Source organism: Leptopilina boulardi, unplaced genomic scaffold (genome assembly GCF_019393585.1).
Source record: "Leptopilina boulardi isolate dan_hultmark-lab unplaced genomic scaffold, ZJU_Lbou_2.1 LbouV2_19, whole genome shotgun sequence".
NCBI lineage: Eukaryota > Metazoa > Arthropoda > Insecta > Hymenoptera > Figitidae > Leptopilina > Leptopilina boulardi.
The window spans coordinates 462,559-486,875 of NW_026137740.1; the positions used below are offsets into that span (position 1 = coordinate 462,559).

The 24,317-nt window shown below is 33.5% G+C and overlaps 1 protein-coding gene and 1 long non-coding RNA gene across 7 annotated transcripts in view; one reads left to right on the top strand and one right to left on the bottom strand.

Annotated features, from left to right (window-relative positions):
- The window catches only part of LOC127277899 (protein gustavus), a 161,772-nt gene that overhangs the window by 128,375 nt on the left and 9,080 nt on the right, over window positions 1-24,317 (top strand). For 3 of the 5 annotated variants that reach the window (XM_051299338.1, XM_051299337.1, XM_051299341.1), the window contains 2 exons: window positions 3,404-3,442; window positions 23,161-23,588. In XM_051299338.1, the coding sequence (XP_051155295.1) occupies window positions 3,404-3,442; window positions 23,161-23,588 (467 nt within the window). The remainder of the gene's footprint in view (window positions 1-3,403; window positions 3,443-23,160; window positions 23,589-24,317) is intronic. The other 2 variants (XM_051299340.1, XM_051299342.1) reach the window with 1 other exon arrangement.
- LOC127277915 (uncharacterized) lies at window positions 3,702-9,261 on the bottom strand. Of its 2 annotated transcripts, XR_007842429.1 has the most exons (4): window positions 8,920-9,261; window positions 5,211-5,460; window positions 4,435-4,571; window positions 3,702-4,260 (listed from the first exon to the last, which is right to left on the bottom strand). It is a non-coding gene; the product is annotated as an uncharacterized LOC127277915 (long non-coding RNA). The 2 variants fall into 2 exon arrangements; XR_007842428.1 differs by lacking the exons at window positions 4,435-4,571; window positions 5,211-5,460.

Consider the following 24,317-nt stretch of genomic DNA (forward strand, 5'->3'; position numbering starts at 1 on the left):
TTTCATTTTAGTATGACAAAACTATGTTCTCAACATTATACTCGAATCAGTCTCTTGACTTTAATTTATTTTTCTCATTCAAACTAATTTTTCCATTTCCTCTATTCACAATTTTTTTTGCTCCTATCTTTTTTCAAACATTTTTCATTAAATCTCTTTGGGACATTTTTTTGCTCTACGAAACCTTGTTTCTCGATGAGACTACTTTTTTTACGAAACAGAAATATTTTTTATCTAGGAGGCCTTTATTTATAAACATTGCATTTTATCTTATCAGGATATCTTATCAGATTGGAATTTTTAACCAAACTGTCCAAATCTTTAAATCTTGATAACAAAAATAAATCGTACCGATTGTAAAAGAAAAAACCTATTTTCTAGATTCGAAAATATCGGTTCATTAACGTAAAACAAAAATAAAGTAATTTTTAATGCTTTTTAAATTGCGAATTGAAATTTCCGGATGGAAAATATTTCTAAAGTTGTAAAAAGAGTAAAAACTCGAAAACCACAGTCAAAATCACTTTCGATAATCTGGAGCAGATTTGAAGGCAGATGAAGGAGCTTAAACTTTCGAAAGTGGGAAAATGCAGGGATTGAGGCTCCTTTTGATGGAAAAAAAACTGAAAGCAATTTCTCTTGGGGATTGGAGCTAAAACCTGGGGAATAAACAGAAAGAAAAAGAAATATACTGACCCTTGGCAAAAGGGAACGACGAGTCTTTGTCGGTACAAAAACCGTCGAGTATATGTGCGACTGGTTTTCTCAAGGGCCCTGGAGTTCTAAGTTCGCCTCAAAATTCCAGACAAAGTATCGGGCAGGATGTGGCCTTTAGGCCAGTCTGACACAACCATTCGTCTCTCTCACTCTCCCATTTGGTACAGTCTTCTGCTTTAATCTTTTCCCTCTATGCCCACAACTTTACATTTCTTAGTCTTAAAAAATACATCTCTCTCGATCTAAACATTATAGAGCTTCCATTCATTCGATGAAAGTTAGAAATCATATTCTCGTTTTTTAGCCATGTCATGGTTCAAACTTTAATTGAAGCCAAAGTTGAGAAAAACATGGAATCATTTTTGTTGCGTACACCCAGAAAAAAATTCTTTGTTTCAATGTAATTTGTCCACTGTTACAGGGTCAAAAAAAATTTATTTCATTTAAAGAAATTATTTCTTTACTTTTTTTACTTAGTCTGCGCAAACGCAGTCGCACAGTTACCAATGACCGTATCTAAAGCAATTGCGCTTGCGCCACGATAACTCTCTCATTGACAAGAAAAAGCGCGCTTATATCAAATGCTTTTAATATAAGAAAATGATAAGAAAGCAATATAGAAACATTTTTACTATTAAATTGATTGTTTTTTTTATAATGTTTGATTAAAAGAAATTTTTCTTTGGGTTAAAAAAATATCATTTAAAGAAAAAATATATTTAATTCAAAACACTTGAAAATTTTTTTTTCGTAAAAACTTATTTTCTAAATATGTTAACTGCAATGAAGTAATGGATAGTTTTTCCGCATCTTTTTTCGATGTTTTTAAAAAAAGAAGTAAAAAAAATCATTTGAGTAGATAATTAAGGTTCGGCTGTTATCACTTCCTCGCTAATACGAGTCTCACTGCAAGAATGACTTCCACTAAAATTGCAAATTTGCATAAATAAAGTATGTAAAAGCAAACGAGAAACGCGCTAGACGTGAAGTGCCCTTGAACTCAATACCTTTACTTCGAGAAACGACTTAGAAAGATCAAACGTTGTTATCTTAAAGAAAAAAAACTTAGCAAAAAGAAAAAAAAGATATCGCTTGTTAGAAACTGTTCAGAACCTGACTTATTTTGCCGAGTAATAAATAAAGCCGCAACTTGATATATTTAATTATTTTTAATATATAAAAAATCTTTTCATTAAGATTAAAAATAATGTTTTGATAATATATTCCATATTATGCAATTTATTTAAATACAAATTTATGTATTTAAGAAATAATTCTTGGAAAAAATAAACATTAAATATCTATTTTTTGGCTATGGAGAATATTTCGTTTAAAAAAGGTCTTTTTAAATAAATAATTAATCATATTTTAAAACTTCAAAATCGAATTTTAACATCCTTTTAAAAAATGATAATTTTAAGGCAATTAAATTCTTGTTTAAAAATCTAATTTAATTTCATATTTGAAATTTTTTCAAGGCAATTTAATTGAATAATTGCTTTATTATTTTTTCTCATTTAAGTGTTTAAAAGTGGATCACAAAATAACGTGAAAATATTGAATCTTAATATCACAGAAAAAACGCTGGATAAATTTTGTTGCGGGTAATTTTAACCAATGCTAATTCACACAGACGGTGGCGCTCCCAACTAAGATAAAATTTGTTGCAGTTAATTTTATACCGATTTTGGGGTAAAAATTGTACTTTTTTTAGTGTCAACTATCAGATAAAAATTATTTCACTTTAGCTGAAATAATGAATTTAATTTCTAAGAAATTTTTGAAATTTTAAAAATTATTTTTTTACTTTACTGTATGTAAGTAGAGAATGGATTCAAAGGTTTAAAAGTTTTTTAAACTCAAGTGGATTTTTTCTAATCTAGAGTCTTGAAACTATCTAGCTTGCGCATTTCTCCGGAAGTACATAGATAAGAGTTGGTACGCAGTTGAAGGAAAAGTACAGTTACGTTGCCTTTCAAAAATAGTCACTTAAAATCGTTACGTCTAACGGCCTACTTACCTCTTACCTAACTGACTAGCTACCTAACCTGTCTCATTGCCATGGTGATAGTACAGTTCTCATTATAGCTCTAAATACATCACGTTACTATATACTAGAAGAAAAAAAATTAGGTCTCTTCAGTTATTACAATTACTTCATCTCAAAACAATTAGGATAAACAGTAAATAAAAATTCCCTTTCCATAATTTTCTGATAACTTTGAAGAAACAATTTTTCTCTAAATTATTCGTCTTTTTTATTTTTTTATTGACAAGAGAATCTGGTAATAAAAAATTATATTTAAAAGTAGGTATAAAACTTTTTTTTAAATTTATATGTTTTTTAAATTTTTTTACATAAAATCTATTATGCTGGTAGTCAATTTTTGATTTGCAAGGAAATTTACAGTATGCTTAAAAAGTTTATGTTTAAAATATTTTTAAAAATAAAAAGATGAAAGCATATTTAAGGGAAAAGTGTAAATCGAATCATAAAGAACTAACATTTTTTTGTAGCATAAACACAAAAATTGAGATTGAAAATGTGTTATTCGTTGTTCGTCGCAGTAAAAAAAAAGTTCATTGAAACTCCTTTGCCTTTCCATGAACTTTGGTTATTAATTTTTTTTTGTTTATTTCTACACGGATGTTTGAGAATTGACACATGTAAACTTTTTGCTTTCAGACTTGGCCGTGTCGTAGGCAGCGAAAATGAAGGCAAGAGGTATACAATTGTTTACGTTTTTCACAAAAATCAAATATTTTTTTCTAAAATACTGTTCATAAAATTTTTTTAATTTCTTTCCAACTTTTTTTAAACATAATAAATTAAAACTAAATTAAATATAATAATTTAATATTTTTCAAAGAACAATTGTGCAATTTTTTAGGAATAATAATATTTGTTTAAAAATATTTTACAAAGTTTAAAATTTATTTATTATTTATAAATATATATACCTATATAAATCAAAAACACTTAAAAAGTTTTAAATATATTTTATTATATTTTTAGACCTTCTTAAAAAAAGCATGTTTATCAATTTTTCGAGAAATACATCAAGAAATTCTTTGCCGTTTCTAAAAAAAAGCTTCAAGAATTAAGTATATGAAATGTTTCCGAAGAATGAATTTCAAATTTTTTTTTTTAAGAAATGTTTTAAAATACATAATATCTTTTTGTCCTTGAAAGAGATTTTTCAAAGTCGATGAAATTTTATTCCAATTTTGAATAAATGAATGAATTCAACACATTTTTTGTTTGATTTTGAATTTGAGAAGGAACATGCAGAAGTTTTATCGGCATTCGTGAGAGTAGGCGTTGGTTTATTTGCTCATATGAAAATAGCTCCGATTCTGAACTACTGGCGCACCAAAGTATAATATAACGTTCACGCAAGTCGAGACCGTGTCGTCATCCGCAGCTGTTTTCATTCAACGTCGCCCTTTTCTTATAGTTAGCAACTTCCTTTGCGGCGCGTTTAATTGCCCGTTCTTTCTTACTTGTAATTCATTTTTTATCCCCACTGTGCTCATTAATTCCTGTAATTTAATAGAAAAAAATACAGCAAAATGCCGTGAACAACTTGTGGCAACAAATGCAACGTCGATTTTAACAACCATCACTTACAAAATATGTACCTACAATATTAATTATGCATTTATTTGCAATTACTATTTGTGGAAACTAAAGTCGATTGTAAATAATTTGCTTACAATTAGTTATTTCAATGAATTTTAGGTAATGTTCTTTTTGGAAAAAAATAGTTGTTAGGGTCATCCAACGAAACGTTACGTTGTAATGTAAAGATAAGGAAAAAAAGGAGACTTTTTATTTCCAATTTCTATCCTTCCTAAAAATAATAGAAAACGATATTTTTAATGATCGAGACAGTAAACATTGCGAAAATTAAATTTTTTTTATAGATTTTGTACAAGATGTTGATTTCTTATATTGATAGCATTGCAAGGCCTGTTGTTGTTTTGGTATGGGTACTCTCTAAATCTGAATTAGTAGTTTCCTATTAACGAAAGAGTGCGGATTCGTTTACCAATTGAATTAGTAACAGTTTTGACTCTTTTTTAGTAGAAAACTACTAATTTATGGAGTAAGTCGTAAATTTTACTATTTCAAATTAGTAAGCCGATTTACTCCATGAATTAATAGTTTTCTACTAGCAATTAGTAGTTTTCTACTAAAAAAGAGTCAAAACTGTTACTAATTCAATTGGTAAACAAATCCGCACTCTTTCATTAGTAGAAAAACTACTAATTCAGTTTTAGAGAGTATATATTTCTTTCCTTGCCTTACGCATATGTTTCCATAGAAACGCGAGCAGTGGACTAACATAACCTTACTTTATTGAGACATAATAAATTCAACAAAAATAGTAATTATTCTGACAACGAGCTATTTTTATTGCAATGCCGTTTCAATTATTGATAAAGAGAAAAAAACAAGTATTTCCTGTTTTCTCTCAACTCTTTTTTACCATCGCTCTCTGAAGGCAGAGTCGACGAGATCCACTTTACAATCTGTCGTGTGACCCGCGCTTATGTGATAAGGGTCAATTAATCTTAATGGATCCGTCGGACGTCATGGGACAAAACCACTTTTACGATGCAAGTTTATGCTCGACAACAGTATCATACTAATGGCAAGTTGTCCTCCAACGACAAAAAAAAACAAATGACGAATCGTGGAATCTGTGTTGCATTTCGCCTCTCAAAAAATCCTGCTTACTGCAAAAAGTTTCAGGAAATTATGCTAAACTGAAAGATACACAACTGTTTCATGTCTTGATCCTATTTTTACTAATTTTATTTTCTTTGAGTTTTCTTTTATAGAAATTATAATGAAAACAAAATTTATTGACCAAATTCAGTGGTAACAATAAAAATTCATATTCAAAGCAATTGAATTTAAATTTAATGCAAATGGTTTTAATTTGAATCGGTTAAGTCGATTCGAATTTTGTGACCGACATCAAAGGATTGATGGTATGTATAACGGTGGAATATAATATAAAGATCTGATAAAGGGAGTGTTAATAAATTCTCATCGGTCTAGTGTCCTCGGCGAGAAAAATAAGATGAATGAACTTAATGCATTGAATGCAGAGACACACCTCGAGTGATTTATCCCGATGCATCCCTCTTTTACGATGGTCGATTGTATTTAAATTTCCATAGTGAGTAACGAGGAAAAAGTAGACGGGATTCTTCAATCAGTTTCTTCTCTTGATTTGCACAGAGGGATTTTATGGCAAAGGGCTTCAAATTTCATTGCAAGTTTTATGGGTGTTTTGAATTTTTCAAAAAAAAGAAAAATAATTTTACATCGTGGCTTTTTATGAGTAACTACCAAATAATCGAGAGAGTGAAATATATTTATGGGCGTTGATGTAAATAATAAACGTATCAAAGATAATAATTGAGACCGGCCATTGGTGGAACCTCTTCGGCAAGAGGTTGCTATTTACGAGCATAGTTACTATCCGTTTCGCTGACATGTATGTTCAGTGCCTGGTAGTGCCGTTACGACTGTTACTTGGCAAAAATCTGTCTTCTCCGAACCATCAACATCATCCACTTGTCATTTCAAACTTTTCGAGTATTTACACTTTTTAAAAAGGCGCTTTTACCTCCTTTTGTAACCGACACTCTTCAACGCATCTTCTCTGCATACTTGAGGATTATTTACAATAGTTCCAAAGATAATTTTCAAATCTGTGCAATTTACTTTTTCTCTTCTTTTTTGTTTGCCTTTCACCGTTTGAGATTTGTTTATGGAGAACTGAAATGCTCTTTTTCATGTTCAACTTACTGATGAGCTTAAACTATCGATTGAATATTACAAGCATAAAAAAGAATGAATGTTATTTCTGTTAGATGAAAAGTCAGTCCAAAGGTCTGAAAGGGCTGAAACAACCCAACAAACCCACAAATTACATTAGTCAGAGTTATGGCTGTTTAAAAAAATTACTAGTTACATCGGACGGTAGTATTTTTAAAATGTAAAGACGAAAATCGACTGTAAATTTTGAGGCCACTCAATGTATATTCCATTTATAACAAATACAATTTACAGAGCCTAGCACGAGATTGGGAAACGATGAAGAAATTCCGGTGACCTTTGGTTTGCCTTAAAAGGAACTTTTGTCTGTGTTATAATGGCTGTCATATGGTTTCACAAGAGTAAAGACAATAAACCTCGCAATCCGACGGTTTGCCCCATTGTCAGGGGAATTTATTTCATTTGTCACCATGAATTTTGCACTCTCGTTCCATGTGACTGCACCTTAAAATTAGAGCGCTTTCTCTAACATAACACCGACTTTATCAGAAGCTTGTATATATACTTTGGGTCGACTTCCTTCGTCGTGATATCGATCAACATTTCGTATGGACGCGTGCGCGACAGTCTTTGCGCTTTAATAACTCTAAAAAAAAAAAAAAAAAAAAATGCTCGCGCACACCTCTTTCAGTGCCTTTTCGTAAGCAACGATAAATATATTTCCAAACGAAAAGACCGGGCCGCCCGTTGACCCATTTGTGAAACTGCTCGACTCACATTGCCACACACACACACACACACACACACACACCTCTTTTCAGATTACAACACTTTACGGTTGACGAATTACGCGGGCTTAAAATCACTGACTTTTGACATCCATATCCCCACAAATTTTTAAGTCTTTTTCATTTCCGAGGTCAATTTCTTGATCGTATTTTATTTTTAAAAAAATCTTTTGAAATACTTGATGAAACAATTTGTTTCTCACAGTATATTTCGAAATTTTTCGAAATTATGTGTTTTACATTATGATTCTCTTTTTCTGTTTAAAATATATTAATATAAAAAAAATTAATCATTTAGGAAATAACAGAACTTATAATTTTTGGTCCATCGGCCTGGGTGATAGTATTAAATGATTGATCTCTATTGAACATGTTTCAAAACACTATACCTAAAAGCAAATATGTTGCTGTAATTTGTACATCAGAATAGTTTGTTAAAATATATGTTTTTCTTAAAAAAATTACTTCTCCTTAAATCTAGCATATTACAATGAAAACATTAAATTTAGTTTTTCTTCTCAAGAAAAATGATTTCTTACTCTCCCGTATATAAGAAGCAAAAGTAGCCTAAAAGAAATTCAACTTTATTACGTTTTATTATATAAATGAAATGATGCGGGTACCGTGAAAATGCTTTTATAAAAAACTATGCTTTATGATAGATTCGTCCGAGGACAAAAGGCATTTTATCAACTCTCCTTGGAAATTCTGAGAACAAATCGCCTCTGGAAACGAACCAATGAAACGGCCAAGTTCAGATGTGTAACGTTGTAAAACCCGCCATTTCGCCTTCTGTAATGCTCGAGAGCAGGCTTTAACGATCCAATCCCCAGAACGATCGAGTAAGTGAGAAGGAGAGAGAGAGAGAGAGAGAAAACGGTATTTTGAAAGGATTTGTCGGAATCTGCCGACATTTCAGTCGATTGCAAATGTCAGTTTCGCGCTTTCAAAAATATAAGGGAAGAATGAGGAAAGATAATACTGCAGTAAATTGTTGAAAATGACTGCTCAAATATAGTGTACATTAAGTAAATTCGAGCTTGCTCCTTTGGGGCTCTGATTTCATTTCGTCGAATGTTTCATGGTGCGAATGTGGAGTAATTCAAAGGATATGAGAAAATGATTTTAGAATCCAAATTTTAAAAATACCGTCTATTGTAGTCTTCTAAAACTACCAACAGTAATATCGCCAAGTCTCACAATTCAGTAATATTAATTTAATAACAAATATTTTCCAATGTAAGAATTGTTTCAAAAAAACTTGAATGGCCCTTTATTTCCGTCTGCAACCGTTCTTTGAGGCTAAGCCAGTTTCCAAGTGGAGAAAACGGTTACTTCTTTTCTGTTTGAAAGAACTTGGTAAACGGCTTTTGTATCGAATCCAGACGCTTTTGTTTGGCCTTGATACGGGCCTGGACAAAGACCGATGTTTTCGAGGTGGTCGATAGTGGTCCGAGGGAAAGGGCAGATAGGCACTTAAAGCTTGTGCGAGGTCGAGGGCACCAATGAGAACATACACCATCTGTGTCAGTGTGTGTGTGTGTGTGTTTCTGTGTGCCATTAAAAACACTGATTACAATTATACAAAGTTTCTTTGGACCTTGGACCTTTACTTACAATTATACTTTCACCTCAAGTTTAATGACCAAAATTTTTTTCTCAACATTGACAATTAATTAGTTTCCTTTTTATCTTTTCGCATTGTTATTTAATCAACGATTAATAACGACCGAAATTTGGTTTAATATTTTGACTCACTGCAGTTATAATCCATGAATCCTCATGTCCAAACACGAGAAATCGAATAACAACATTTTTTAGGGTAATTTAACAAATATAGTTATTTTAAATGCTATTTTAACTATCAGTACTTTTATAATCCGTATTCTGAGGGACAAGATTATGATGATGAACAATGGGAAACTGAGCCGAAAGTCAGTTTCAGAAAACTGAAGAAGCGACAAGTAGTTTGACCTCTTTGATATACGCTGCAATCGCTGTAGCACCGGAAGATCATCAAAGAGGTCGAGATGAAAAGGTCAAGATTCAACAATCTCCACTCTCTGTGTTGAAAGAATCCTCGTTATTCTTGAGTGAACTGGTATACACATTTATCAAAGCTATTGATAAATAAAGGAATTGCCCAACTATGGAGCATTCATATTTTTTTCAAGATTTTTCTACAAGACGCATTCTCTACAATAGTTCCTTGGCACAAGAAGCATGCAGGTCCTTCTATCCTTTTAGAACCCTTGGTCAATAGTGCACACAACAGAGAGCGACATAAAAGGGAAGGGGTATATTCAACTATTTCTCAGCAACAGCACGATGTATCTCTGCACAAAGTGAAACGACTGAAAAAATTACCTTTTGTTAACTGAGATGTATAAAGGCTACCGATAGTAAAATACTAATATCTTGAATCAGTAGAGTAATGACCTTTTTGTTTCTTATCGTCTTCACCTTTATATTCATCTGTATCATATTCCTTCTTTTATATCGCCATCTGTATCAACATCCTCGTAACCCCCCTCTTCAATCATCATTCCGAACATCATTTTCAATCTTCATTCGCTTTTTTTTTCTTTACGCATTATCCTTAACCTTTGTAATCTAGAGTTATAGATTTGAAAGAACCATTTCTTAGGATGTCAATTTATTGCTTAAAAAAATATTCATACCTTGACTCAATAAACGGTTTGTATTAATTGTTGTAGTGAGTAATTTTAGAATTTAGCTTTTCGTTTTGTTAGGACCATTAAAAACATCCCTGTTTCTAAGGAAAAATCATCTTCAATCTTCGTCTTCTCTATCATTAATTTGATATTTTCCACACAGCGTCTGCTGGCAAGGAACAAACACCATTTGTACACTTCCAAGATGAGACGAATTGGCAACGATTGTCTGGATGACGCAATAACTTTCCTTCGAATTGTTCGATCGCTCTTCTTCCATCAACGGTTGCTCGCTTTAAGAAACCAGCTGCCAACTCAGCAATCTGAAACTTTGTGCCATAAGGGTATATAATATATAAATGGCCTTAATATCGCGTGGCACGTGCGCCTGCAAAACTAGTACAAGTCACGTTCGCGAAGAAATATATTATATATATCGATCGAATGCTGCCTTCTTTTTGCGAGTGCGCTGAACCCATATCGGAAGCCATACACATTGCAAATGCCCAACCACCATGTTCAGAATGATCCTTCCAACAAAACGTAATCCGATTCACAAAGGCATCACTATTTTCATCTGCCTTGTGAATTGTTGTAGCTTCCTCTAATACCAGTCTCTTCATTTAACACAATTGATTAATTAACTCTTTCAGTAATTACAGTTCTCGAATTTACCCTATGCAAAAATCACCTTTTAGTTTCAGTCTCAGATTTGGCAGTCGTGTTTTATATTCCGAACTTTTTTTTTGGTCCAAAATTGCATTTAGTACTTTTTAATTATTTTAATATAAGAGATTTAAAATTACAATACGACACTAGTGGCCATTAAGTGAATCAAAAAAACACTTTCCGGAGCAAAATTTTCTGGAAATGTGCAGAAATTCCTGACAGTTTAGGATTTACTTTGGAGATAGTAAAAAAAAAGGTCTCACCGGCTAAAAAATTGAGTATAGAGATTGAAATCCGGTAATTAAACGCAAGGAGGGAACGGGTATAAGGTCAGGAATTATGGTCTTGCAAGATGAAAATTTGCTGACCCCCTGCAAAGAACCTGTCGAGACAAATCTCAAGGATTCGAAGCAGAATTCCAGAGTTAGAAAGGAAGAGGCAAGGGCCAGAACGGGTTGAATGCTTTCGAGACAAAGAGGACAAAGGCCCAGAATCTACTCCATGGCGCTGCTGTCGCTCCTTTGCTCGGAAACGATTTGTGCCTTCCCCGTTTTGCTCTCGCAAACACACACACCAACATCTTTACAAGTTCGCACGCTTATAATGCCTGGACCTCGGCACGGCGTTCGCTTGGCAGAATACTTTCACTGGTTTCACGGCCAACAGACACGTTACACGATGCTAATAATACTGGTTTTCGTGCTACTATTACTGAACACCAAGGATCTTAGCTCGCAGTGTGGACGCGCCTCATTTCCATTACACAACGGGAAGAGAAGAAAACGATCTCGCCTGCTGCTAAATCATCGCAAGGAGTGGCAATAAAAGAACATCAAAATTGTTAAAGTGAGGGTACTCTTTTTCGAGAGGCATTAAAATAAGTGTCCTGGCCTCTATGGGAAAGGTATTCCTTTGTTGCTGGCTGCTGAATAGCAAACCTTCGATAAGAGAATTCCCTGAAAAACGTTGGATAGATGATCGATCGATGTTGATGCTTTTGCTATTTGTATTTTGTATATCCGAAGATTCTTTAAGCACATCATTGCATGACTCGTCAAATTAATTCCCCTTTGTTCGAAGGAAGCAAACATGATATCACAATCGTTTCTGCAAGATATCACCTTGAATACAATTCTATTAATTTTCTATTTCTGGAGCTTTCTACTTTATTTAACTTGAAGACTTGATTCCTATTTTTGAACTTAATATTTACCCAACTAACAAATTGTTTGTCGTCCAAAGTTGTTAATCCACCTAAACATGAGTAATTACTCATAATCGTTACGAATTAATCAGCTTATGTGGCAATTATCGTGTTATTATTAATTTATTGCATATATCAGTTGAAAAAATCCAGTTCTTGCAAGATGTAAGGAAAATAATTACAAGACCATAAATAACGTTTGAGAATAGCAAAACGTGATCATCCTTATGATGCAGAATCGAAATGAAGGAAGTGGAAGGAAGTGGGGGAGACAAAGTGAAAAAAGAACCTGCAAGTTGATGAACAATAAAGACTGATATCAAGATGCTTGCATAAGCTTCATGTATATCCATCGGTTGTGTAACCACACGAAGGTGTGTAACAATATTGTATTGGTAATCATGCAGTCTGTTTTTTTTTTTTTTTTTTTTTTTAATATTCGATAGGGTCACATTGGCTTCAGTGACGCATTGTCCCTTGAAGAGCAACGCTGCTTCCGGCGGATGTCGAACGCATGTCAACGACATCCTATACACTAAGGACAATACGCTTACAATCCGTGTAAAGCCTTCCGCTTCGAGACGCAGCCAATTAGAGATGAAAAAGTATATAAAACAGAAACGACTGCAAATGGTAAAGCAGTTTCCATGTAAATGTTGCTGTTGTTAATAGTTCTCTGCGGAAAAACGAGGTCAAGACCGATTCGTAGACACATTTTCAAGAAATTACCAATACGTTTCCGCATTTTTGAATATTAAGTCTATTTATTCATTCCATTAAATTATTTAGTCAACTTCATTGTCCAGATGGAACTGTTTCTGCAACAAAAAACTCATCAGAAAATGTTGAAATCTCTCGTTAGCCTCCATGTAATGTGGTTTAAGATACACACGTGCTCGGAACTATTCATTAATTTAGGTAACAATCCCTCCTCCCGATCAACTTCTCCTTCATTTGCGATGCACATTATTACCCCCACTTATCGAGCTTCTATTCTCCGTGCCTTCTCTTCGCCAATGGTGGGGCTGAAAGTAAACTTCTCCCGTGTGTCTCTCTCTCTCTCTCTCTCTCTGAATGCGTGTGTAGGTTCTCGAGAGCTGCACACACGATGGGGTCTCACCAGACAAGGTCATGGCTACCAAGTGCCAGTCGGTCGTCGTCGGGCGCGAACAGGCGGCCATCTTGGAAACGCTTTGGCGTCATCCAATGCACTGGGAATAACAATAAATTATCTCCTGCCACTCGCCGCCTTCCACCTCTCAACATGTTATTGAGATTAACTCAACGTTGCATCTCAACCTTATCCTAAAGCTAAACGCGCTTGCTCGCGAAGCAAGAAAATTGCACTCCAAGGATAAGCGGATTTTGAACTTGACCGATGAATTGCTGAAGAACACGAAAGGATCAACTTTATTACCTAGAGGCAGAATTTTCTGTGATTCAGATCACTTTGCTGTTATTCAATTCATCTTTTTTTGGGTTGCTGCGGTTCCAGTAACTACGAATCTAATCAAGTTTTTTTAAAGATGATAAAGTGTTGGTTGATATGGATGAAATGCTTTTTATTGGTTGCGTGATCTTTTCATTCCAAGTTACTCGCAGGTGCAGCCTTTCTAATTCTTGAACGATGGAGATTTTCTTGGAATTTTTATATGTTCCTATCACGAAAGACAATTGCGAAGATTGAAGGCTCCGTAAGGCATTGATGATGAATCAACTGATCAAGAGAAAGATTTATTAGACTCGACTTATCAAAAACAAGAGAAAACTTTTATTAATAAATTCATTCAGATGAATCATTGGTAAATGGTAATTTTTCAAATATTTGTTGAGGTTTTAATAAATTTCCTGTTTCAGTGGAAACGTACTGTCAATTCTGAGGTTAGATTCATATTCAAATGCTTCGAAAAAGTATAGTCTGGTTCTTGGTTCTGAAGTAAGCCAAAATTTTCTCGGCCTGTGTTAGCTATGACCTGATCATAAATTGTTAATTGAATGTCTATTGATTATTAAATCATTAATCAATTAATATCACTGATTATTCAATCATCAGTAGGTGAGTAGACAAAAAACTAATTAATCAAATCTGCAAATTGATTAGTCGACGTTAAAGAAACCAAATCTTGTTTCATGAGTTGTGAAACAATAGCTGATGATTCGAGAAGAATTTTTCAAATTCTAAATCACTGATTATTTTTCCTACAACTCAATAACTAAATCAACTTGTAAAATCTTGATTTATCATGGAAGTTAATCCTGATGCGTTAAAATTCCGTTTTCTTTAAACGATCAAGTATGTAATTATTTAAAAACGATTTTGTAAAAAGATTGAATTCTATCTTTTCTGCGGATCATTTCATTAGTGATTTCTTAAAGACGCAATTCTCGTTTCTCTGTATCTTGTGTTTTCCTTGCAGCTCATATAGATATCTTAATCTTGTATTTGCTTTTCTTTCCATTACTCCCCAGGCACTTCGTAAACAAATTCTCGATCCCTTTCTGGCATTACATGGCGATTAAAGTCAGTGCGTTCTCATACCATGACATTTCGGTCTCGAAACGGTCGGGACTACTTTCAATTTTAGCCTCTCGCCTTTTATGAGACTCGCCTTGATACTTGGGAAAATAGATATTTTTTCTTTTTTAATACTCGTTTTTATATAATTATGATTTGTAGAGAAATCCACTAGTATTTCGTTTTACCGAAAGATAATTATCAGCAGAGCGGAATTGAGAATTGGATTTATAAAACAAGAATTGCGAATAACTTTCAAACTCTTTAAATCATGAATTTCACCATTTTCGACTTTTGCAACTTGATCCTCTGCGTAATATCCTTCTGGATGAGTTTCATCTCTTGGCTAATAATCCGATGTGATTTCATTATATTCTTTTACTGTAAATACTATATATGTAATCAGTTTCATTGAAATCAAATCTTGAACAGAAACAAACCTTATCAACAAGAGTGAGAGAGAGAGAGTGATTTTCGAATGCAAACTGTTATCATCTTGAGACTTGATCGGCTTTATCAATTTTTCGCTATGCAGATGGACTTATTTTGCTTTGACTTTATTCTCTGATTGTGCTTAATTATTACAATCTACTAATAATATTTTCTGATATCGTCAATTGTGATTCAATGTAAAACATTCTATACATATAATATGAACGATCATCATGAGCTCTAAATTTAGCATTATTAGATAAATTCTATACATTTTGTATTTTCGAAAAAACTTCACCTAAAGTGTAAAAAGTGGTAACCTTCAACTACTGAAAAATCGAGACGCAAATTTTTGGTACATGTGAGGTACTTGTGTATGAAATTGTGGGGTACAAACGAAGTGGAGGGGGATGGGGGACGGCCAGGGGGTCCAGACAATGAACAATCGTACATTGTTACGAGTTATAGCATTGTTACTCCACCGTGCTTGAACCGTGTTCACATAATTAGGCTGTAAACGTTTCGAGACAATCACCATTGTTTTGCCCTCTACCTCCGTATATCGAGAGAGGCGCCGCGGGTAGAGCCACACTGAGGTGTTCCCTCGGGATCTGCCAGCAATCCAAAGCGACGTCTTATATCGAGGGTTTTTTTTATTCAAGGTTACTCCAACTGGGAATAAAGACAACAGACCATTTCTTGGGGGTTTTTGAGTCTCAAAAAAAAAACAAAAAGGCTCGTCAGTATTGTTCCAATAATGAAAAAAAGAGGGGAGTTTTTTTCACACAGGTATACAGTGGAACCTGCATTATGAAAAAATTTGAATTCCCTATTACGGTTCAACACTTTTTTTCTTTTGAAAATATTTTTATAGGTTTGTATAAAACTTAGAGGCTGTACTGGTGAAGAAAATTTGAGAAAAAATTATCTGCTTTGGAAAATTATAATACGGGAGTAAAAATAGTGAAGACCATGAAGAGGATGAAGGCCATGGGGATCGTGACTTCGGTTCATTGAACCGACTATATTGTCACGGAATAAATAAAAGGAGAGATAGGAATACATGTGGGATATACCAAGTTTTTCTTTTTACGATAAGCTCCCGATGAAGCTCGCTCTTCATTTCCATTTGTCTCGCTCTAAATAGAGAAGAAAGAAGTTAAAAAAATGTTAAACGAAACAATAAAAAAACATTGCAATTATTGTATAGACAAATTTCATTTACGTCTCAGTTTATCAGTTTCCATTTCACAATACGTTGGTATTTATGTTGTCGCTAAGAAATTGCTTTCCTATCGCTGGTATATCTCTCAACCAATCAGAGTCGCAGTACTTAATTAAAACTCGCTTTTTTACCACCCAAGTAATCTCTTTCACGAACTGGGCTTTCCTCATTTGCTTTATTACCGAGATACGCTTATCCTACAAGGTGACACAAAAATTGTGCTATTTTCGATATGTTTATTATTTCTTTTACTTATTCTTCTTTAAATTTTTACTTTTTTTAGTTAAATGAAAAATATAATTTGTAAAATTGAAATTAACATTCCGTCAAGTTTCTCAAAACCTATAATTGCTTTTTAAATTCTTTGTTAGAATTTTATTATATGGGGTCTAAATTGGAAAATTGGAACGATTTAAAATTTTGTGGAGAAAAGAATTCCGCATACTTGTAATATAGGTGCGACTTTAGTTATACGAGTTGAATATTGTAATGAGCTTTTATTCGACTGATATTTCATATGCTGAGCAGGTCGCGCAAGCGTTTCCCGCGAGTTATGCGTCTTTAGTCGTAGATATACTGGGATTTATTTTTACCTCGGCGCGCACGCACTTTCAAGTGTCCAGAATATACACACACTTAGTAGAATATAGACATAGACACCCGCGAGTGGCAACCTCGTGTTGTCGTGCCTTTCGTTTTTCCTTCGATGGGAGTTGGTCCTTGAGAAAATCTTCTTACCTCGATTCTCAATTTCATCATTGAGATCGCACGTTAACGCAATCATCTCTCAAACGAAATAGCGTCATTCCTTTTTTCTTCTCTTTTGAGAAAAAAAAACGAAACGAAACCCACGTGATTAATCAAGGGCAACGTTATTTGATGTTTTTTTTTCTAGATTTCACAATTTAGAGTTTAAAATATTTCTGATCTCTGATTTAATGTTAAGATTACTTTATTTTTGAAGTGAATTGGTATTTTAATTTTTATTTTAAAATTGAAATTTTTTGTATAAAATTTATTTTTCATGTAGGTAGAACAAAAAATGTATTTAATTTACTTTCAGATATATTGCGAAAGAGGAAACTTTTCAATGAGATTTATCAGAAGCTTGCTCCGTTCATTTCGTATTTGACCTTTAGCACACGTCACGTGATCATTTATTTTACTCGTCATGTGAGGTCGTAGATCCTTTTTCATACGACTCCGTGGGAAACCGGAAGGTTTCTATAAAACGCAATCTACAAAAAATTTAAACTTGGAATCAGTGAATCAAAATTTATTTTTATACACTACTTTAAAAATACCAGAACATGTGCGACAAACATATCAGAAGCCTTAAAGAAGATTTGACTTACTGAGTTATCTGAAAACGGTGCGCGCGCAACTTCTGATATTGGACAATTTCGAGAGATGCGCGCGCACCGTTTTATAATAAATTTAATAAATTATGATATCGATAACTTATAATCGTCGATATTTAAAAACAGTCAGTGTCAAAAAATGACATTTTACACTTATCTTCATGGGAAATCAAGGTAGCAAAAGGTTTCTGTTCGCATAAACTGAAATCGAAAAAATAAACTTGAAGCACTGGAAATTTTGTTCAGAAAACACTCGACTTGCGACGCGATGATTTACGGCGCATCTGGTGATAAATAAAAGAAACGTGCGCGCGCAAAAATTCACGTGCAATGATATTGGAAGAAAGTTTATATTGCGCATTAGCGTTGTCCCTATCTGCAGGGATCTTATGGCAGATCTTGTTTCCGACTGGAAAACGATTCCCCTGATTCGATCTCATGGCTGAGCCACTCGCGAATTAATGGAAAGTCATTATCACGACATCGTGGAAGGAATCCATTAGCAAGAAAAGTTACATACTTCACCAAGAGTCGTTTGTCGTTTGTATCACGATTCTTCGTCAATAGAAAAAACAAGTTCGAGCTTGGAATCGATCTCGGAGACCCCAAGAGTGGGCGAGTTTTTCGTTGCGTCCACTTGATCATTGGCGCAGTTCAGAACACATTTCTTGGATGCTACAAATGTCGATATATACGCAGAAAAGACTAGTTTGACATTGATTTTTTAAAATCGAACTCGTCTTAACCGTAAAGTTTATCTTTTCAAAAATTTCTTTTCGTTTTTTTGAAAATCAATCGAATTGCATTTTCCAATGAATCGCATTCATTGCACCTCCGATTTCAACTCTCTTCCTAGAAAGGTTCTAAGCAAACCCACGTTTTCACAAAAAAAAAAACATATTTCATTCAAAGGAAAATATCTACAAATTTATTTAGCAATTCACTATTTTCGAATCTTGTTTAATATTTGGAGAAAATATTTTTCCTTGATTCTTAACTCTTCTTACGCAAGAAGATATATTTTCAACTCTTTAAATATGAAGATTCTTTCGAAAATTATTTCCAATTTCAGAAAAGAATTCAAATTAAAAAAAATACTTTACGACAATTATAAAGCACAGATTTTTGATTGTAGTTATTGGCAATCAAAATCAGCTACAAAAGGTAAATATTTTACTAAATTAATTTTTGCAGATAATTTTTATAAACACGCATGATAATGAAGCTTAATGTGTGAAATTCGCAGCTTATGTTGAAAATATCTCGTCAATGTCACGTCACTTGTGTTACGAGACGACATATGGCTTCAGAACAAATTATTACTATCATCATAATAGTACCAATTATCCCTGGCACTTTTGTAACGTTCTTTCCGCACAGGTTGCAACCGTATGTAAATATAAAGATTTTTTCTTTCAGATTTATTTCAAATTAGAGCCTTCTTTGTGAAATGGATCATTAAGTTTTAACTCCTATCAATAACCAATTTTAAAATTAAATTAAAATTAAATTAAAAAACAATAAAATTTCATTTGTTATCGATATTTTGCTATAAATATAAACATTAAATGATGATCGAAATTTTGATTTAAAAAAATAACGGAAAAAGTGTATGTAAAAATATACATATACAAAGGAGAGTTATTACTATTATTACTTGGGAGCAAGGTACATAAATCAAGTGAAGAAAAATTCTCGGCGAGAATAATTGATTAACCTAATGGCGCATAAAGTTAAGTTTTCTTTTTTTTGCTCTTTGCGCTTGTTTAAAATCAATGCGCCTTAAGTACCTCTAATGGTGTCTAAAACGAGATAAAGAGAATTTCCAGTTCGGTTTAATAACAGACTTCAAAAGATCATTTCATATCTCCTAAAAGTTACGGTAATTTTTTACGACTTTTTTTTCATTTATTCATGTCATTCAAGTCAATCGATTAAAAAAAACACTCCAATCTTTGACATTTCAAAGATCATTGAAATTCTGACATTTCAAACATTAGAAACTCGTTACCGTACCTAATTCCTTATTCAGTTTCAATTAAATTGCTCAATTCTTCTTTAGGTCTCAAACATTTTTTTTCCTCCTTTCTATTTTCTGATAATTTAGAAATAAATTTCAAATAATTAATTTTTTTTTGCCCAAGCGAAAAAATTAACGTTACTCAGTAAAAAGAAGATCTTATTTTCAGATGAGTCTTAAAATCAGCGCTAGTAGCTCTAATGGAAATTGAATTGCGTAAATTTAGCAAAGCTGCCTTAAAAATGTTGCCTTTTAAAATAAGACCTCTTTTCGGCCTTAAAATAAGACTTTCTTTTTACAGTGTAGTAACGTTTCTAACGTTAGTACCTATTAAAAAATTAACCAGGAAGTATGTATTTAATGTTCTTAGAGAAGCGTCCTCTTAATTTTTGGTTAACTTCTCCGAAGAAGTCAACCTGAAATGGTCAACATTGACCATTAGGATGTGGTTCCTAAACTTCGGAGAAGTTAACCAAAAATTAAGAGGACGCTTCTCTAAGAACATTAAATACTTCCTGCTGATCAATTTCGCAAATTTTCTGCAAAAATATATTTCAGAAACACGTTCTTAATTTTTTAATAGGTTAATAGTAACGTTAATTTTTTCACCTGGGAGGCTTATATGAAAAGAAGTACGAAATAAATATCTTAAAAATAAATAAATAATATTTGCGCAATTGTTTTTTTTGAAATTCCAACGTCAATGTACATTCGAAAATTAGAATGATTCAACTGGTTCGCGTAGGAGGGCCTTGATATTTAACGAAGATCGTTGAACTCAACGGCGATTAAGATTCGGTACCGGTTAGCAACTGGTTTGTGTATGGCTGGTAGTGCCAGTGCCGTGCGTGATGTACCGCTCATTATTTCAAAGTCTTCCCTATTCTGTTTGATCGATTTTTCTTTTCCAACAATATTAGTGTCAATATTTTGTGTCACGAAATCAGAAACAATATTTAATCTCGACACTTTCTTACATCGAAGAGTAACATCGAACAGCGATATGTTTCATTGAAACAGTTAAAGCTTTCGCTATTCTAGAGAAAAGAAAGATTTTTTCCGTGTAGTACACGTGAAATATGTTTTTTATGAACAATTGGCAATGGATACGCGTCCATCGTCTCGTCCTAAAAATTCGCTTCAAGACGATGCGATTTAGTTATTGTGGAAACAGCTTGAAACAGTTTGGTTTCGTAACATGAAGTTAGTAATCAAAATAGTCAGTAGCAATAAATAATAAAAATAAATAAAACCTTTCTTTTAAAATTTAACGTTCTAGTAGTCACTAATGTTTTCATATTAATAATTAAATAGAAAAAATGATATAGCTTCATAAAATTTTCACTAGAGTTTGATGAGGAAAAGATTTCTTTTTTCTTTCTACGACGAAAAAAAATTCCTCTCTAATGTTTACGTGGTTTCTCTTTATTGGAATAATTCGACATAAATTTACATTCCAAGAGACTTGAAGTTTCTGCATTATTTATCATTTGCCGGGAAAATTGAGAGATTTTCCTCAACGCGAAAAAGATATATATATTTTTTTTGGGTGCGGAAGGAAAGACGAAAGATAGAAGAAGGGAGCGTCGGATTTTCCTGATATTTCTGCTGCTATATCCCTGCGAGGGTGGAGTAGTGCTTCTGGGTTGGTCACGGTGAGGTGAAGGGCTATGGGGGAAGCCGCGGATCAATACCGCAACCGGTCGCGCCTCTGCTATGTTCAAACCTCTCTCGTCGTCTTTCCAACAGGAATTTTCATCTCGCTACTCAACATTGAAAAATTTTATTCTTTTAAAGTGATTTAGATTTTATTCTATATAAAGAAAAGAATATATTTTCTTCACTTTAAAAATAAAATTCAATTCGCTTCTATTTTTGAATAAAAATACTTGGATTGTATTCTTAGCGTTAAAACAAAAAATATCGATTAAAGGATATATATTTGTTTTTTGCTGATCGCGTAATTCTAAAATTTACTATTGTAGAATAATGTTCTTATCGAAAACAGGATTGTGCTGTAACGCGTAACTTAAAATTTTTGACGTATGTTATCCATCTCTGATTTTTCTATCAGCTGTGTACAACGTACACTTTAAATCATAGTCGCCAATGACGTATCTAAATTAACTGCGCTTGCGCCACGATAACTCTCTCATTGACAAGAAAAAGCGCAATTATGGCAAATGCTTTTATTATAAGAAAGTAATACAAAAACATTTTTTACTGCTAAATTGATTGTTTTTTTTTTTTTTTTTTTTGTTAATTCTGATACTTTCAGGATCATTAACTGAACGGAGAAATATTCCTGTCAGAATCCAATTCTTTTGACATTGCAAGTTTATAATACTATAATAATAATACTAATAAATGTTCGGGTATGGTTGGTTGGGTGTGTATATTTATATATATATTTTTTCTCATATTGACGACATTCTGAAAATAGAGAAAAGTTTTTTCCATGTACAGTTAAAGTAGTTAAGGCAATCTTGAAAGGGAAGTGTGGAAACTAGATATGCATATATATATATATGCGAAAATTTGACACAGCAATTGCGTTAGTTCAGCATTTATGTCCTCCTACTTCTACAAAATTCGACATTTATGATTGCGTTATGTAATATCTTTTGCTGATGTTGCTTCCAGACACTTATTTAATCTTTTAATGATTCACACATATCTCATTCTCAAGAATTTCGCTATCAAAATAAAAATATAACAAAACTGCCTTTAAATATTTAATATTAATAATTGGAATATTTACTTTCAATGTAAAATTAATTAAAATGTCAATAATTTGTAAATGTAATAACTTTCGCTGACAATAATCATGATATAAAAATGTTGGAAAATCGATCTCTCAGAATTGCAGCTTGAGGAACCTTAATTTAAAAAATGACCATTAATTCCGAAGGAATTAACAATTCGATAATACCTAATTAATTCAGAATAAAGTCATAAAAAGTTTTTTTTTTAAATTACATGAGATTTTTTTTATCAGAACTGGAAGAGAGGAAAAAAAGAAAAGTTCGATAAAAGCTTTTCCCCGGAAATGTAAAGTTCAGACGGAAGTGGAGCAAATGGCCCTCGAAGGCAGATGGAATGTAGGCAACGTTCGTTGACCGGCAGTCGTTTATCGATTGCATTTGTTCAGCCGGATATTGACAGACCTGGGGAATGTTTCTCCTCCTCTTTAATCTGATCGTGTCTCGCAATGTTGAAGGTATTTCATCGACAAAACTTGACATTATGGAAAGAAGGAGGATCTTGTCGAACGACAGGTATTGCCTTTCTTGTTTTCAAGGCTCTGAAGCTTTTTACATACAATGTGTCTTTATCTCAATTAATCATAAATCTCTTAGTCATCTATTCAATACACTTTGTCCTTCTAAAAATTAGGTCCAAAGAATCCTCGACAATATTATAATTAAACATTCATTATTTTGTTACCGAATGGAAATTTCAAAATGAGAACATTCAACTTTGCTTTTTGTTTCCGACGACCTCTTTCACTTGGAAATCATCCGCGTTTCGTCATCGCGTTAGCAAACGTTTTGCTAAACTTACACGTTTATTCTGCGAAAGAATATCACAACTCATAACCACGTTTTGTGTGCACGGCAATTTCATCGCGAACCGTGACCGATTCCGTAAACCTCTCTTGACATTCTTTTCTTCTTTTACCAACTGTATAAAGAATAAGAGAACTGAAAAAGAAAAAATTGATTTTCTAATGGAAGGAAAAATTTTGTTGTTTCAGGTACATTAGCAGTTTACGTTGCGTGAGCGGAGACGGTAACCGCGGTAGTAGCACAACCGGTGGTTCAACCGGATTGTTACGTGGAATTCGTAGCCGCGGAGGCGGCGGCGGGGGTGGAGGGGGTGGGGGCAGCCCAGGCTCTGGAAGCCCCAGAGGGGGTAGTCCTCGCGTTGTTAGCCCGCGTCTGGGTAACAGAGGCGGTGGAACTGATGGTGTACCGGTACCCCCAAGCAACGGACACCATCACCTGAACGGACACGGGCACGGACATCATCATCATCAAACAACCACAGGAACTCGTCACAATAGGCATCACAAACTAACCGTCAGCAAACATTGCAACGAACATCGACATCACCTACATCATCATCGGCATCATCCACACCATCGATTCCATCGGGGTATGAACATGGGCCAAAAATTATCAGGTGAGATACACAAGTCAACGACGAATTCTTTCAACAGGTCTATTTTTCAAGTTTGGGTCACTGCAGTTTCGTTCATTTTAAGATTTATTTTTTACTGATGGGTACATATTACATATGTATTTTGTTGCGTTCTGCAGTTTCAATAAAAAAGAAATGCATACTAGGAGAACTATTTTTACAGTAAACAGAGAAATTATGAGAATAATAAATTTTTCTTTGAAAAGAATCCCGCAGAGAATTGGAATTTGATTAGCCAGAGAAAATGTATGAAAATTGAAACTCCGGTTAATACTTACATTTGAATAAAGCCTTAGGTATAAAATGAGAAATTATACTAAATAGTATGTAGTTTTAGTCACAAAGGCGCTGTAATGTGGCAGGAACATGAGTGCGAACCCGTAAAGGATTCCAGGTTGACTCGCCTTATCCAGGGTCAAGGTCCCTGGGAGGTTCGAGTTTTACCTGCTTTTAATTCAGGTAGAGGAGGCTCGGGGCAGGTTCTTAAGATTCTTTTATTTATCCCTTTTTAGAGAAAGGACCGTTGGTCGAAAAGTAAAAGTATACATACATAAGGATTCTTGGAATTTTCAACTTTGAAGGAGATATCATTTTTCAAAGTCTGCTTTTCGTGCTTTTCAAATTACTCAAAATGCACTCGTGGAGAATATTTTTTTCCAACTACATTGTAAATCTCGAAACGTTTCGTTATAAATATATCGTCGACTACAA